At 39.6% G+C, this 18,189-nt stretch overlaps 1 protein-coding gene across 4 annotated transcripts in view; it reads right to left on the minus strand.

The window, feature by feature from the left end:
- LOC149322059 (myosin-10) overlaps window positions 1-18,189 on the minus strand; it is a 123,138-nt gene that overhangs the window by 3,554 nt on the left and 101,395 nt on the right. For all 4 annotated transcript variants that reach the window (XM_089533993.1, XM_089533985.1, XM_089533965.1 and 1 more), the window contains 14 exons: window positions 16,822-17,034; window positions 16,100-16,244; window positions 14,940-15,146; window positions 12,063-12,167; window positions 10,491-10,643; window positions 9,577-9,825; window positions 8,713-8,925; window positions 7,366-7,578; window positions 4,730-4,891; window positions 4,335-4,463; window positions 3,881-3,969; window positions 3,606-3,729; window positions 3,086-3,294; window positions 92-200 (listed from right to left, as the gene is read on the minus strand). In XM_089533993.1, the coding sequence (XP_089390119.1) occupies window positions 92-200; window positions 3,086-3,294; window positions 3,606-3,729; window positions 3,881-3,969; window positions 4,335-4,463; window positions 4,730-4,891; window positions 7,366-7,578; window positions 8,713-8,925; window positions 9,577-9,825; window positions 10,491-10,643; window positions 12,063-12,167; window positions 14,940-15,146; window positions 16,100-16,244; window positions 16,822-17,034 (2,320 nt within the window). The remainder of the gene's footprint in view (window positions 1-91; window positions 201-3,085; window positions 3,295-3,605; window positions 3,730-3,880; window positions 3,970-4,334; window positions 4,464-4,729; window positions 4,892-7,365; window positions 7,579-8,712; window positions 8,926-9,576; window positions 9,826-10,490; window positions 10,644-12,062; window positions 12,168-14,939; window positions 15,147-16,099; window positions 16,245-16,821; window positions 17,035-18,189) is intronic.

Raw genomic sequence — 18,189 nt, forward strand, 5'->3', positions numbered from 1 at the left:
AACTGTTATAGTTATATGCTAGTTAGGAAAGTCACTTGCTGGTTGTCTTGTCAGACAGCCAAGCTTCTAAGCAGAGCAAGCTACTCCTCACCTGTTCCTTATACTGGTCTGCATGTCGGCGCTCATCCTCCACCTGCATGAAGACTTCTTTCAGCTTCTTCTCTGTGCGACGTACTAGTTTATTGGCTGCTGCCCTCTCCCTAAGGAAATTCAATAATAGAAACACTCATTATGACATCAGTAAGACACCAGATGCTGTGCAGGGATGAGGAATGCGTGATTCACTACTATCTAGAGTCTAGATGCTGTTGAGCCGCAGTTCCAGTCATCCTTCATCACTCGCTAGTGTTTACTGAGAGGTGGAATTCAGTAACATCAGGAAGGTCACCTCTCCACGCCCCAGTTCCATACAGTGCAGGGATGTAACTATGGCAAAGGACTCCATACCTCCTGCTACAGCAAAGCATGAAATAAAAAATGTATTATTTCGTCCACAGGCATACAGACAAGAAAGCATCACTGTGAGCATGATTTGGTTACCAGGTGACCCTTGGAAGCTAGAGAAATAAGTAAAACACCAAACAGGAACAAAACAATAAATCACACTATCAAAAAGGAACTACAGTGGAGCCTTGCATTATGTGGGGATCTGTTCCAGACCCCCCCCCCCCGCGTAAGGCAAATACTGCGTAAACTTGTGCTTATGGCGGGTGGTGCATGCGCCATTCAATGAATAACAGTCGCGCTCTGTGTGTGTGCGCGTATCACCTTTCTCCTAAATTGGACCCAAGTTGGCCCACAAAATATGCTTATTGATGATGTGTGTGCACTCATTCTGAAAGTTTCTTATGAACTATCACAAAGGAGTGTCCTCTTAAAGATGATGGTGGTCAGGTTAGGTTATGATGATGTATTAGCATTATAGTAGTTCCACCAAGGTGAACATTGGTGGCTGCTGTAGCCCTGGCAGTGACAGTACCTCTGGTGGTGAAGGTGAAGCTTCTGAACATTTGAGACAAGCCTTTGCACAGTGTCTGGTCAGCTAGATCATCATTTTTTTTAGTAAATCTATCACCCTTAACACAGATGCTCTAGCAACTGTGGAAGTAGCTGTCAAGTTCAAATGGCCAAAATCTCACTTTTCTAAGAGTCGTCAGATCGTTTCTCCACCATGTCTTTTAATAGGGCATCCTCTCCCTCTCCCCTCTCTTTGTTTGGCACCAGAATGCAAGCGAGAATCCATCAGTGTGTCTACCATAGTGGATTTTAGAACCAGTATGGATGTAGTAAAATTGAATACATTTTCTGAGAAACGTTTACTGCGTACTTGCTTTGAATGAACATACTCCATTTCTTTGTGACTATCTGTTCAGGTTCAGATGGGAAAGGAAATAGTTTGTGGGCTTCTATTGTGGAAAAACAATCCCTCCCAGCAGGTGTGGGTGCCAGTTAAGTGACTACTTAGGGGACAGAAAATTCTCACCATCAAACAGTGTCTTTTGATCACTGTTACCCTATCAGGTGAAGGTTTTGCAACCTAAAGGCAACACACAGTGCCACTGATTCTTACAGTCTTAAGGAAAATAAGAATGCTGTGGTTTCCAGGAAGAGAAACAGTGGGCAGCTTGATTAATGACATTCCACAGATGAATCTTCCAATATGTAGATATATATTGAGTGATTGGGGGGTGGAATGGCTTGTTTTTAATGGTGTCAGGATTAAACATGTGTAGGTCTGACTGTGGAAAGGCTAATGGAGCCCATAGGCCTGCTCTTCATCATCTAATGAAAGTTTTCCAAGTGGTTTTATAAACGTGCATAGTGGATAGTTTCCTGGAAGACTGGATTTATTATTTCTGTTGAATGTTCATATTTCAAGGCATTCAACTATTTGTTAGAAAGACTAGAGCAGTGATGGTGAACCTTTTAGAGACCAAGTGCCCAAACTCAGTGGCGTTCCTGCACAGGGTGTCACTGGGTGCTGGGGAGGGGGCTCGGGGGGGGGATTCCAGTGAAAGACTCAAGGCACACTCTCTCAGCCTCAGGCTAGCAATAGCAAACTCCCTTCTGATGAAACAGGCACATGCTTGCTACTTTTCTTCCCCTGCCCTCCCGTCCCCTTAACTGCCTCACCAGAGACAGCTGAAGGGAAGGGAGGGTGGGGGAAGAGGCCATGTGCCCACAGAGAGAGATCTGTGGGACAGAGAGGGCACGCATGTCATAGGTTTGCTACCACTGGACTTGAATGAAGATATAGAGAAGACCTGGTAGCAGACTGTCATTCTGGCATTTGCCACTTCTGCTTTGTTCTACTTCTGTTAGAAATCTAGAAAAGAACCTTGGAATTTGACAATTCATAGGATAGGCAAAGATACCAATGCTAATCGGTGTAAGTATCTCTGAAACACATTGAATGTAATATTCTGAGCAAGGCAGCAAAAGAGCTGGGGAGGGACTTCAAGTTAAAGGGAAAGGTAGTCCCTTGACATGAATGTCTAGTTGTAACTGACTGTAGGGGGTGGTGCTCATCTCCGTTACTAAGCTGAAGAGCCAACATTGTCCAAAGATGACTCCAGTGGTTACGTGGCCAGCATGACTGCACTGAACACTGCTACCTTCCCACTGAAGTGGTACTTATTTATCTACTTGCATTTGCATGCTTTCGGACTACTAGTTTGGCAGAATCTGGGACTAGTGACAGGAGCCCAAATGTGGCACTGGGCCTCAAACTGCCAACCTTCTGATCTTCCAATTTTCAGAATTGGCATCTTAACCACCAAACTGCTGCATTCCTACTTCAGGGAGGGAAAGGATTAAAAACTAGCCATGTGTTTCCCTGTCTTTTTCAGAGATATAAGAATACAAAGTCCACCTTAGATGTTTTTAGCACTATTAGAGAATAGGCAGTGACCTCAAGAGTATTCCAATCAATGCACTGGATTTTTACTCCTGGATTATCAAACAGATTACCATCTCATTAATAGAGGCTAGGAAAGGAAATTCAGGACAGCTTATTCTAATTTCCAAGGAAAAAGAAACTGCCTTCTTAAAATCAAATCACTGTATTTTCAAGAGCATTGCTTACTTTGCCTCCTGTTCCAGCTGTTCTTCTAGCTGTCCAATCTTGGCTTCCAGTGCTGAAATGGTTGCCTTGAACTTGGATTTTACTGAACCCTCCAGTTCTTGAAGCTTAGCTTTCAACTCTTTGTTGTGTCGCTCTAGCTGCTGACGTGCATTCTCACTCTTCTGGGCAGCACTGCGCTCTGCAGCCAACTCAGAGTTCAGTGTGTCAACCTTTAGAAAGGCAAGAACAGTTACCTATGACAATACCATACTACATTATTAAAGCACTATTATTCTACTTTTACTGCTCTGGCTGCCTCCTATGGCATTCTGGGGTTTGTAGTTTAGTGAGGCCCAAGAACTCTCTAGATGAGAATACTAAATGCCCCTCCCTAAGCTGCAAATCCTAGGATTCTAGAGAAGGTAGCAGTAAAATTGGAATAATAGTGGTATAAGAGTCCAGTATTGTCTTTAGAGGTTCTCCTCTCCACTGGAGAGAACGTCCAATACAAACAAAAAAATGTCCAACGCACAAATGTTACCTGAAGAGTAGTCTTGCGGAAACGATCATTGAGGAGCTCCATGTTGCTCTGCTCCTCCTCAAATTCTTCTTCCAGCTGTGCAATTCGGGCTTCCAAGCGGCGTTTCTCATCAAGCAAGGCAGATCTATAGAGGAAAGAGATCACTGAGGATGGCCACCAACTCAAGCCAGCAAACATATGGCAATCAGGCTCTGCCACAACAATCAGAATTTTTATTGCCACTACTGTAAATTCTGTAAATTTACACCATGTGCAGCTAATCTAATTTATCTTACTTTCCAGAGGCACTGTTGGCAATTTCATCAGCCAGCTCATCACGCTCTTGCTCTGCATGGCGTCTAGCTCTCTCTGAGGCAGCAAGTTCCTGAAATGATAATTCATGGGCATCTCACTGGCCTTGGTAAGTAAAAACAGTTTCAGAGATTCAATAAAGAGTTATCACTTTATGCCCATTGTTATCATGACTGACATGAATTATTTCATCCTAGGATATATGTACTTTTCCCCTTCCCTAGTGTTCAACTGTCTTCTGGACTTCAGCTATGATGTAGTCCTAGCACAAAAGGATCTGATACCCAAGTGTGATTCAGACGGTAACTGCTTCATATACTAATATCTTAATGTGCATAGTCATAGCTGTACAGTTCTCCCTTAAACAATAGGTACATTAGAGCAATGTATCTGGAACCTTTTCTAGCATAAGTGTTCATGATGCTCTTTATGCCATACCTCCTGTAGTTGAAGAATTTCTGCTTCAAGACTTTTGAGCTTTTTCTCATTCTCTTTTGATTGAGCAAATATTTCGTCTCTAGAAGCCCGGGCTTCTTCTAGTTCACGCTGATAATCTTTCATCTGTGCCTGGAATTTAGAGGTAAGAGATCATGAGATTTCTTTGGAGAACTCAGACAACTAACCACAAACGATACTGCCAGAGTCCTTTCTACACACCTAGAATAGCAGTTTACACTGAATCCTGTTCTGATACCACACAACATCAATATATGTTTAACAATTGTCTTCTATCCTTCTATTTAAAGACCAGGAAAATCTTTCAAGGAAAATACTTTAATACAAATGGGGTAAGTTTTCATATGTATTATTATCTACAGAACTGATTTGCACACCTGCAGTTTACGAAGTTGTTTGATTGCTTCATCACGGGCTTTGTTTGCAGCCTCAATCTGGGCTTCTAGGTCTTTCAGGTCTGCCTCTATTTTCTTCTTGGATGCTACAGCCAAAGCCCGCTGCTTCCTCTCATCTTCCAATTCTGCTTCCAGCTCCCGTACCTAGAGAATTAAGAAAAACAAGCAATACAGTAGGAGAGAAGACAAGAACTCAAAGGGATTCCAGTGGATGAGGCTGCCTAAAATGTAGGATAAGTCATTTGTTCTGGGTATTTAACTGAACAATACAGATTACGGGATCACAAAGGAGCCCTTTTATTCACAAGTCCTCTATGAGACAATACTGTGCCTAATGAAAAGCCAAGCTGTAGAACTGTGTGGGCTACATCAGTGGTGTTTTCACCTATTCAGTCATTTTATGGGCAGTTTTTCACTGAGAGATGCACCATCTCATAACTCCTGGGCATAAACTAATCTAGCAGTTTATTAAATTGGTCCTTGGTAAAAGCCATTATCCATAATTGTTAACCTACTGAAGTTAACAAATGGTACTTTTGTTCATGATGAATCTATTTCCAAACAGAGACAATAAAGCTTTGTATCATCTCCTTAATTCTTCAAAGCAAAATAAAAATTAATTTGTGATCAACTATGCAAGGAAAAAAAACGAGCAAAGAGCTAGAAATGACAATCACGTGTTTTGCCAGAACAAATGAAAAAGCAGCCAAGGTTGGTGTATTTCATAGATTACAAAAGACAATTTCCTAAATTTCTTTGTGAATAAATGAAATCAGCTTAGAAACAGTTAAGAACCACCCGTTAGTCTAATAATACATAAAATAAAAACTGTTAAAAATCAGAAGCTGACATCCTTCTAATAACACTGTTTCTCAAAAGCCCACAGCAGCAAAACTTTCTTTGCTGGAGACAAACTGCATTGTAGTCCAGTGTATTTTGCAGATGGCCCAGACTGTGAAGTTCTAAACCACACAAAGCTGTCTCTAGTGTCCACCCACAATATATACAATGGCTGGATATGGAAAAGGACTCAGAAGTGGAACTCAAGTTTTTAAGCTACTCTTGCTGCAAGGTATTTAAGACTTGCAATAATAAAACCTTATACCCTGAACTGAGTCCACAAGTAAACAGTTAACTAGTGTAGCTGACAGTGCCTGTCACACTGTCTAGGAGTGACAGTCTCAACCAATGGAAGTTAACTTGACTGTCTCTTGAGGAAATGTTCATGATAACCACACTGAATAATATAATGAAGATGCACTAAAATTAACTTGTATTTGTGAAGTAAAGGGATGTAACTAGCACATAAAATGAAAAGGAGACTCTTCCCATTGCAGCCACCTGGGTATCTGTAAACAGAGCTATATTCAAAAGTACCTCCAAACTGCTAATCTGCTGCTTCATACAATATAGAGCTATTCCCTCCAATTTATGTTAAACACCCTAGTATCAGAAAACTCCTCAAATGATATAAAGGAAACTGTCCAGATCTGATGATGATGATGATGATAATAATAATTTATATTTCCTGCCTCTCCTTGCTGATCGAGGTGGGATTATAACAATAGAAACAATATTACAAGATAAAAACTACAATTTCATATAAAATACACTCAAAAAACAGTTAAACCTCTATCAATATAACACATAGAATAAATCATCATTTAAAATGCATATCTTTACAAACAGAGGTGGGATATTTCTAACTCTCTTATAGCAGATTGGGTGGATAGGCTTGCCGGAAGAGATCCGTCTTAAGTGCCTACAGTCCCCTCATTTTGACAGAGCAAATCACTAAATTAACTTGGTAGTGCCTGTGGGCTGTAACAGACTGGCCCAAAGGGGTGACATGATGCCGCCCCTGAAAGTGCTAGGTAGGTGCCATAGCACCCTAAACTTGAAGACTGTGAAAGGGGGAGATGAAATCTGACAGACAAATGCAAACCAATCTTCTCACCCATGAAGTCTAAGGTGCTGTTGTGTAAAGACAGCTAGAAGGCACAGTTGAGAGTTCTATTCAGCACTTGGCCAGAAATTCCATGTATTTGAATTGCCAACCTTTTTTTTTTTAAAAAAACTGTCCCTCCATCACTGACTGCTTCCATATTCTAGGTGCTCACCACTTTTGTACCTAAATCACTCCAGATCTACCAAAATCATTTACCAAATGATCCCGGCTCCCTTTAGAAGCTCTCCTCTCTTTATACCACAGTTTTAGGTAGCATGGAGTCTCAGCAAACACTGATTTCAAACATTTATAACATTCTGAAAGAATATCAGAAACCACTGTGCAGTTAATACAAATGAAGATTCCCAGCTACTTGACTTAATAACTCTGGAACACATGGGTAAGATACACATTTGATGAGATCTGAAGCCCATTATTAACAATGGATATTTGCTTTGTGGAAACAGACAAGAAAAAGATTAAAATGAAGACACATTTGATTTTGCATCCTGACATAGAGAAACCTCTGCTTTAGTCAAATTATTTGGGGCTAACATTCCAGCTTTGAGGATTCATACAAATTTAATGATATACTTTTTTTTTCTGAGGAAAACCTAATTAGTGGAACCTTCAAACAATGTGGTTATGTCTGGTTATTAAAAAAACTTACCTGTTTTACTAAGAGTCTCTTCTTCTCCTCATTCTGCTCATCCCTGGCCTGAAGATCCCTTTCAAACTGTGCTTTCATGGCTTGCATGTTTACTTCTAGACGTAATTTGGCATCTTCGGTGGCTTGCAGCTCATCCTCTAGTTCTTCCAACTGTGTTCGCATCTCTTCAACTTGCTGTTCCAATGTGCGCTTGGATTTTTCCAGCTCATGAACCTACAGCCGAAGTGAAGGAAAGATGCCTCACTCATGTAATGCTTGGGACCAGAAGTGTTTGGGATTTCAGACTTTTTGGATTTTAGAATATTTGCATATACACAAAGAGATATTTTGGAGATGGGACCAAAGTCTAAACATAAAATTCATTTATGGTGTCATATATGCTGTATACATATAGCCTGAAGGTAATTTTATACATAAATGTTTTAAATAATTTTGTACATGAAACAAAGTTTTTGTACACTAGGTCATAAGAAAGCAAATGTGTCACTTTCTCAGCCACTCATGTGAACAATTTTGGATTTGGTAAGTATTTTGGAATTCCTAACCACAAATGTGAGTTTTATTCAAATGCATGGGAAGGAGGCCACACCTAGAACAAACATACAAGCATACAAACACACACTATACCTGTACAGCACACAAATAAAAAACTGCCATGATAGAGGAATACTGTATATACTCATGTATAAGTCTAGAAATTTTAGTCAAAAAGTTGACCCCAAAAACCTAGGTCAACTTATCCACGGGTCAATGTAAATACTATTCTTTAACTCTCATTAAAAAGGGAATCATCCCCTGATTAAAGGCAAGAGTGCAATCTGTCCCGGAAGCACTGACCTCCCTCTACTCTCTCTCTTCCATCAAGTCTCTAGTGTGAGCCACAATCGTTAGGCATGCCATAATTTTGTAAGTTCTTTGGCATTGTTTTCCTTTGCTTCGTTATTTAGGTCCTTTGTTGCATGAACCTAAGTTTTACCCTCGACTTATCCAAGGGTCATATCAAAATCCATAATTTTGTCCCCAAAACCTGCCTTCGACTTATACATGAGGTCGAGTACATACGGTATGTGATATTATACAGAAACTATCTGAGTGTAAAGCTTGTTAAAGATAGCAATGTACACATGCAAGTATAATCCTTGGATTGTTAAGAGAGAGAGAGAGAGAGAGAGAGAGAGAGAGAGAGTGTAAATAAGCAGATTAAAACAAATATAGCTGTCACAGTACACAGAATTCAAAATTCCATCTGACGTACTAGACTAGAAAGATGTTTTTTTCAATTCTGCAGAGCTGAGGTTGAAATTTGACAGTTCGACAAATGTAAACTACTCCAAAAGCACCACTCACATTTTTGCCCACATCATCTTTTGAACTCATCAGGTCCTCCATGTCTGTCCGAAGTTGCTTGTTTTGCCTCTCAAACTCTTCCTTAGCCTCCAAAGCTTCCTCCAGGGCTCGTGCCAAGGACAGTGCTTTTGTCTCTTTTTCTCGTGCCTCAGCCTCTGCACGGTCTCTCTCCTCTGCATAACGAGCAGATACATTCTTCTCTTCCGCTAGCATCTAAGAATCACAAGATATAGGTAGCTGGGTAGGATTTTAAGCATTTAGACTGATATTCAGTTATCATGGTGGATTGATCCATGCATTCTAACAATGTCAAGTACAGTGCGCCCTCCCCTTATGCGGGGATCTGTTCCAGATCCCTCCATGTAAGAGGAAATTAGCATACGCTGAAGTCCTATAGGAACTAATGGGGCTCGGGTCCATGGCGTGTGGTGGCGCAGCAGTGTGCGCGTGCAGCAGACACCCCCCCATTAGTTCTTCTGGGGCGTGTGATGGGTTATTCTGGCGCGGCTTTCAGCGTATGCTGAAAGCCACATAAAAACCAGGCACACTGTACTTTGCTCTGCAGCAACTATCCAAGAGCAGTCTTCGCTCAGAAGCGGGTGCCCCTATTCTTACTCCAAAGTAACTTCCCACATAAGGTTTCTTTGTTAAGCGTTTGTTAAGCAGGTGGATGAAATGCTGACCCATATTTCAGCTAACATATTCCAAAAGTTCACAGACAATGAAAAGTACCCTCCATGGCAAATAACAAGCTCATAGGTGGTAATTTAAATAGTAGCTTGCATGAACAAATGTGTGAAAAGTTCTAATAAGGAAGCACCTGTCATATCAAGAGAAAAGCAAGAGAATTTAAATATGACATACCTGATCAAATTTCTTCTGCTTCTTCTCCAGATTGGAAACAATCTGGCGTTGATGATCAAGGTCTACTATTAAGTCATCTAGCTCCTGCTGAAGACGGTTTTTGGTCTTCTCTAATTTATCATAAGCCATTGCCTTTTCTTCTAGACGTTGGTTCAGAATTTCCATGTCCTTCAGAAGCTTCTTCTTATTTTCCTCCAACCCTTCAATAGTTCCCAAATCATCATCAACCTTCTTTTTGGCATCAGCCAGCTAAGGCAAAGATATACCATATAATATAATGTTGATATACCATTTTGTTTCCGGCACAAGATAGATGTCATGTTTCATGAATCTATAGAATGGTCTAATTCTCACAGAGATAGTAAAATTATACCTGGACTGCATTACTTCAGGCTGCATGTGGGAATATTTATCTATATCCAAACATTCCCTGAAAACAATTGTGAGCAGGTATCTATGCTGGAATAGTTCCCACTAATATGTCAGTTTTCTATGTGATGTAAATTTTTTTTAAAAAAATATACTTATTTGAACAGCACACATTTTAATCATGGAAGTTCTCACCTTCAGTCTACCAAAAAAAACCCACCAAAAACCACCAAAAACCCCACATATAAGTTTATCATCACAGTGAAGCAGGTCTCATTTTAACTTCAGATATGGCTCTGCATTGTTAGTATTTTTCATGACTACTCTGAAAAGTACAGCTCCTCCAACTGCATTAAGCTTAGTGGTAAAGGAAAAGCATTAACTCTGCAACAATTTCAGCAGGTCAGAAACTGGGGAAACTTGCCTTATGTTTGCAGCTGACTTTTGACTGTTACTGTACTAGAGGAGCAAAAAAAAAAATTAAAATAATTCAGTTCAGACTAGGGAATAAACATTGTATTCTGTGACACTGCACAGCTTCTCACCTGGGACTGAAGAGCTATCACATGTTTCTCCAAATTCTTCCTGGCCTCTTCCTCCTCTTCCTGCTGCTCTTGCAGATTGTTCTTTTCTTCCTCTAACTGCCGAATTTTGCTACTCAAGTTCAGTTTCTGGCGGGTCTCCTCTTGCAACAACTCCTGTTGGAATGAGATGCACTCATATTTTATCTCTTGATTTGAAAAAAATGTGAACTTAGCCAGTTACAACTGTCCTCAAAATGTTAAGTAGAGATATTTGTTTGCTGCCAAATGGTTTGGGGCAGGTAAGAAGCAGAGTTCATGCTGGCTGATCTAAAAGCTGGCTAATTTAATAAAATACCATTCAAGATATCAAAGCAGTTTATTAAAGGTAGGTACCAAAGCTAGAAAGGTCACTTGTTAAATGAGGAAACTACCAGTAAATATTCTCAAGATTAAACCTTCTAAGAGAAGTGATCACAGAAAAGATAAAAGGGTAAGTTAAAAGTGACAGAAATGTTCATCTTCTGTTAGTGCATTACTATCACTGCATTATTATCTGTCAAAGATTAAAAATGCTTTGAAAGCAACCTGGAAGTGTAAGCATAAAAATAATACATAGAGCTTTCAAAAACATGTTTGAGTATCATGAGTTTTGATAAAGATTTGTAGAGACTATGTAACAGAGAAGCTGAATTCATTATTTTGCATATGAGCACAAAATTAAAAACTCTTCCTGCAGAACAACACTGACAAAGATAACCCTCATTTTACAGATGGGAAAGGAAAACCACAGGGATGAGAATACTCCTTCCTCAGAAACAGCAGTGACATTACTTGTACCCTATGGTTGAAGAATGCCTTTGCAACTAAGGGACTTTCATAGATATCTTCAGATACAATGTTCCAGGCATACAATTAAGTCGTAACAGGCATCCAAAACCTCAGTTTTGCCAAGCAATACTGATCAAACAGAAGCAAGGAAATCTAATATCTGTATGTAGCATTAAGTCATTATTATAATAACTCAAAATCTAAAAGGAATATGTAATTTGGCAAGAAACCTCGAACAGACTTTCTGCTATACTATCGTTAGTTCTACAAAGAGAAAAGATACAAAATGTTCAAAAGCCCCATAGAGGCCTGACTTGAATTTATTACTTGCAATCATTCTGATTTACTGTGAAGGCCTATTTCTTGGACTTTTAGTTCAAATTAAATTTCCACCTTTCTAGGCTGATTTCACATATAATGGCTCCAATTCACGCTCTGGTTTCTCTTCTTATTTCTGTGATGCACAGTTGGCCCTCCATATCCATGGATTCAACCCATCCATGGCTTGAAAATATCCCCTCCCCCCCAAAAAAATCCAAAAAGTAAAACTTGATTTTGCCATTTTATATAAAGGACACAGTTTTATTGCACCATTGTATATAATGGCACCTGAGCATCCATGGAGGGCCCTAGAACTAAACCCTAGCAGATACCAAGGCCCCACTTTTTGAATCTTACATTTTTAGCAACCTTGGAGGGGATCTAAAGGCAGAATAAAAATATTTTAAGCACTCAGAAACATACATTTTAAAATTGTGAACATACCTGGGTATCTTGTAGCTGAGACTCCAGACTGGCAGCATCTTTGGCAAATTTTATACCCTTTTTCTCTGCTTCTTCCAGGAGACTTGAAACATTGTCTAGCTCATTCTACAAAACAATGGCTTTAGATGTAACATATTAGCAGGTCACTGAGTAGGGCAAATAGTACACAGAACAAAAGAACTGTCCACTTTCTATGAAGTGCTGTCTGATGTTGAACCTGTAGTCATTAAACCTGTACTTACTTCTATGGTTCAATTTCAGATCATGCAGGAAGCTTACAAGCAGTTTGCAGTGTAACTAAGGGCCAAAGCAGACACGTGGTTGGGAGCGGCCTGTGGCCGCTCTGTCTGCAGTTATGCCAGGACTGTGGCAACCTCACAGCCCGCTTCAAAAGCAGGCTGCCTCTGGGGGCTCAAGCTGACCACTGCAAGGAGGAGCTGGATTATTTTCACTCCTTTTTGATCCAGTCCAAAGGATTGGATCACGGCGTTGGAGGGCGTGCGTCATTTGAATACAATGCCCCTACAGTAGCTGGAAGCCACTTTATTTGGTCAGTGTGTTTTGGGCCTAAGAGTCCTTTTACTCTTTTTAGCATCTCCTATTACAAGTCTAATTACTTTGATGAGATTTACTGCATTCACTCTTTGATCTTCCGAGGTCCAAACGGACTCATTTCTTCCTTTCCTTAAAGTTAATTAGACTAGAAAAGAATACTCTTTTAACACTAGAGATATATACTGATATGTCCTAGAAGAATGATATGATATACACACACACACATACGCGCGCGCGCGCGCACACACACACACACACACACACACACATCCCAGAAGTATGAAGATGACTCTGCTGTTCCTATATAGTTTAATCAAAGGCTTATCAATGTTTTGGCAATAGAATAAGATGCAGTCATCTTGAAGTCTTCTCCAATAGTGTCTCTGATTATGCGTGATCATCTTTTCCATTTTTTCTACTGTCTCAGGGTATCTATTACACAAATGTTATAAGCTGCATTACTTAAAAATATCATTACTTGAAAATGACCATGAACAACCTTGTTTCAACCTTGAAAAGAATCAAATGAAAAGTTAGCCTCTGTAAGAAAATGATTCTGTCACTGAACTGTTTATAGAAGTTAAGATACGTTCATAATGTTAAACTAAAATATTCCATAGCTGAATCCTAGTTCAGCAGTAAAAACTATCTTTTTCATTCTAATTACATGGAAAATTATTCTTTCAAAACATAGACTCTGTTTAGAACTTTTTTCCTGAACATACAGACACACTAGAAGAAGAGGTGGAAAGATGTCATTGGAGAATCATACTATACACGACAATAGCAGCAAGGCTGTTCTACATACAGAATTAGAAGCTAGAAAAAAAAATCCTACTATTGACGACTGGATTAATAAACTAGGTGAGATGAAAGAGATGGACATGTTCAGAAGCATTCAGGGAAACAAAATAGAAGACTTAGAAAAAGATTGGACTTTCTTTGAACAGTATAAAGATAATGAACAAATAAATTGAATAAACAACTATTATAAGAGAAAGGGGTAAAGAGAGAGAGAGAGAGAGATTCAGAAAGACTAATTAGAATTCAAATAAACAAAAACATGAGACAGAGATAAAGAAACAGGGAGCTGAGATTACATTTACAAAAGGAAAAATAAAGGAAAAAGTGGGGAAAAATATAACTGGAAAAGGAATATGTACAGTGGGCCCTCCCCATATGCGGGGGATCAGTTTCAGCGCCCCCCCCCCCCTACGTATATAGGGAAAAGCATGTATGCTCAAATCTCATTTGTTTTAATGAGGGAGCGCCATAATGTTCATCTTCATACCTCCCATGGCTTAGGTTAAAGCCCCGTATGGCACACCTGCATATGGCGCGAGCGCCCTGTATAAACATTCAAGTCATGTGTGATGAATAAGCTGCAGTGAAGGGGCACAAACAATTAACTTAGGCTTTTAGCAGCTTTGATTACTCTAAAGGGAAATATATGATGGTATAATATTGTTAACATTGTATTGCACATACCATAGTACTGAGTTACAGATGGACTGTAGATATGGAAAGGATTGTATTAGAGGTGTAGGCTATGTGAAATTAAGATACTAATGGATTTAAAGTTTTGTTTTATATGTGTGTGTTGAGGGGGGGGGGGCACAGACTATATTAGTGCTGGAACAGAGGCAGGACGTGGCCCAATAAGGGAAAGTGAACAGTTAGGAACAAAGAACATAGGACTTGAGCCATATGAACATCCTCCTTATTTGTAGTAGAGTGGGCCCTTTTTATATGCTGGGGATTTCTTTTGAAAAAATGCGGGCCCTCAAATCCATTTGTGTGTGCCATTTTAAGTCCCTGGGTTTGCCATACACAGAAGCTTAAGTCTGCATATGGCAAGCCCACGTATGGAGCGGGTGGGCTGTAGTTATCTGTCTGCAAGTTGACTCCAACTATCCAAGGGTTTTCTTGGCAAGTTATTCAGAGGAAATTTTCCATTGTCCTCTTCATAGCTTGGGAGAGTGTGGCTTGGCCAAAATCACCCAGAGGATCCCAAGGCCTCCTTATTACAAGAGGCTAAATGTTACTGTAAGCTTCAAGCACTTTGTCAAGTAAGCATGTGTAAATCATACCTTGTCAAGTAGTTCTGTCCTTACTGACACAAAGTAGTACAACAAAAACTTTTATCACTAGCAACACACCCTTCTTAATCTTGGGACCAATGCCACACATTATAAAGTGCCATACACTTTGTAATGCTACATCATAGTCACATCAAAAGGATATGTACAGAGTGATGTTTTCTAATAATCTTTTAGCCAGTTTGTCATGTTATGTGAAACAATTACACATTCAAATCTGTACCTGCAGTTTATTTGTTTTTTCTGCCAGTTCTGTCCTCAGTCTCTCTCCTTCGGCAACCTTGGCCTGCAGTTCCTGCACCTGACCATCCAGCTTCTTCCTCTTGTGTTCTGACTCAGATCTAACTTGCTGTAACACTTTCACCTCACAGGCCAGCTCTTTGTTATCAGTTTCCAAACACTGCTTGTTCTTTTCAAGATTTGCTTTGAACTAGAAGCAAAAGAAAGCTAGTTATTAGAACTTTGTTTGAAATACAGTGTTGACACCAAAAACAGGAAAATTCTTTTGGTCAATTAACACTGAAAATCAACGAATTCTTCATATAAGGCAGTATATTGGAACAACCTGTTTTCATTCAGGAAGAATTATTTCTCCTATTAATACTCCAAATAGCTTTGATATAGCATCACACATAACTGCAAATCTTTAGTAGTGTTTGTAAATTTCATATTTCTACAAGATGCAGTGTAATACAGTGTAAGACTAAGGTAAGAATGTATTTCCTAGAAATTAATGCCTGAAAGTAATGTCAGTAATGTTGCACTCCTTATCACATATATATCCAGGCTAGAAGTGAGGCTTCTACTGTAGATCACAATTGAACTGCATAGAACAGTGATGGCGAACCATTTAGGGACCAAGTGCCCAAACTAAAAGGGCTTCCAGCACTGGATGTTACCTGGTGCCGGGGAGCGCAGGGGGATGGGAGACATTTTTAGTTAAAAAAACACTTTTTAAAAAGTTGGGTGCAGTGGTGGGATTTGTGAGCCAGGTCCAAGGGGTATATGAGAGACCATCTGGAGCTACAGCAGTTATCCATCTGTCTTTGGTGTATATTTAAAAATTAGAATGTGGCAGGAACACACGGTGTATCATATAAATACATGTGTCAAGGAACAAGCATTATCTGCAAATGCCATATGTAGGCAATGGCAAATGACAATTGTAACCATATAATATGAGACACTCAGTCATGTATACAAATTGCAGATGTTCAGTAGCAAAATCCATAGTGCAGTTACACTATGACAATGCAGTACTAACACTAGAACATAATTTTGTTACCCTACCTTCAGTAGAACCTGACACAATGTATACTGGGTTCCTAAGCCCCTTCCTATTCATATGTAATCCTTTCACATTCAAATGTCTTTTCCACTCACTCTTTTAGCCTGTTCAAGCTGTTCTGAGAGTTCTTCCAAGGCAGTTGCATGCCGTTGTCTAATATCCTGTATTTGGGTTTCATGATTCTTTGTTTCTTCTTCAAGTGCTTTTTTCAGTTCAGCAACTTCCTGCTCACGCTTCGTCCTAAAGGAAGCCAGAGAGGTAAGAGCTAAAGATGTTCAGCATCCAATATTTTATTTTCTGTCAGTTTTTTAAAAAACATTTAAGCAGCTTAATCATTTTCAGTACAACAGCGCAAAACACTGCTACCATTTCTTTTGAGGTAGGTACAACAAGAATCCAGTTTGGATGGAATAACCTAGTTTTAGGATATCTGATGTGTCATTCTTCTCTCACTCAGGCCATATTTCCACAGCAAAGGGAAAAGTCTAACACCACAATTTAAAATATTAATAAAATGTTTTTTTAAAAACACAAAAATATATCTGTGTCAGAAATAATGTATGAATCAACCCTAAACTTATTGCAATAAGCGAACAACAGCTTTTCCAACTTCCCTCCCATGGGAGAGCTTTAGCACAGATCTAAGTTATTGTATTTACTTTGAATCAATGTCTGAAATGAGCTTTGCCCTCCTTTCATCTCTTTAGAAGGGTTTAGAAAAACTGTGCTTTAAAGTTGTAATGTAAAATTTCTTCTCTTTATAGGGAATCAGGGCATTACAACAATACTCCTGTTACATTTCCAGTAGTACACTAACCTGAGCTCTTGCTGAGCTGCAGTGGTATCCAAGGTATCTTCCAGCTCCGTCTTCAGTGCCTCTAACTCCTCACTTAGGTCTCTCTTTTGCTTCTCTGCCTTGTTGCGTGAAGCCTTTTCTGATTCGAGGTCCTCTTGTAGTTCTGCAATTTGTGCTTGAAGTTCACGTATTAATTTTAGTGCATTGTTCTTCTGAACAGCTTCCTCGTCCCCTCTGGAAACAAAACACAAATCCTAGACTAAGAGTAGAGCTTGGATCTCTGCTTTTCTAAAATATTCTTCAAAAGTCATAATGGAAGGAAATGGAATTAAAATTCTGCACTTGGAATACTTCCAGCAAAGTGTTTATTAGTGTGGTTGATAATACAGCTTCAAGTCAAGGCCAGGGTACAAAAGGAAGCGGCAAGCAGGCATCATCTGAGATAAAGGTGTGGGTACCTAAATGAGTTGGTGAAAATCAAGAACAGCTTTATACAACATGGACTAGATCAGAGATTGGCCCTCTGCGTGTTTTTAGCCTGCAGTTCCCATCACCCCTACCTACCATAGCCAAATGTGAGGAATTATGGGAGTGAGAGTCCAAAACATATGGCAAACTAGTTTCCCACCACTAGATTTGATCTTTTTTTTTTGCATCCCATTTAACAAAAAAACTCCTAACATACATAAAACATAGTAGCCCAAAGATTCTAACAGCTTTGAACACAAAGTTTATACATTTAATGTCTCTGTGATTCAGTGATTTCTTCATTTAGCAATCATATCCCCCACAATTTCTTATGTGAGATTTACTTTCTTGAAAAATAATGGTAAATTTTATTCACAAATTACAAGAACAAATATAAAACAGGAAGAACACACATTTGAATAGGAAGTTAAGACAGCTAAACCAGATAATGGTTTAAATTGGTGCCTATGGTTTTCGACACATCAAAACAACAATATAAACAATGAAGATTCTGATTTGAGGGCTAGTGGCTTTTAAAATAAGTGGCATTGTACAGTAGGACTATAGTTGCCCCTTCAAGTCCATGGACTTTAAATCTGCAGACTTGAAAATCTGCGGAGGGGCAACTGTCATTAACCCCAATGGGGCATGCGCCTATGGTGTGCCCCCTGCATACATGTATCCCATTCAACTCATGAAAGTGCGTGAGTTTTGTAACTTGCGGGGGGTGGGGGGCGGAATGGATCCCCTGTGAGTTCCAAGGACTGACTGTATGTAGTAAACAAAGTAAAGCAAGGACTGAATGTGCATATATAGGTGGTCCTCCATATCCATGGATTCAGCATCCACAGCTTGAAAATATTTCCCCTCTCCCCAAAAATTCCAAAAAGCAAACCTTGATGAGGGACACCATTTTACTAT

This window comes from Sceloporus occidentalis, unplaced genomic scaffold (assembly GCF_023333645.1).
Source record: "Sceloporus occidentalis isolate IW3139 unplaced genomic scaffold, rSceOcc1.0.p SCAF_1, whole genome shotgun sequence".
Lineage (NCBI taxonomy): Eukaryota > Metazoa > Chordata > Lepidosauria > Squamata > Phrynosomatidae > Sceloporus > Sceloporus occidentalis.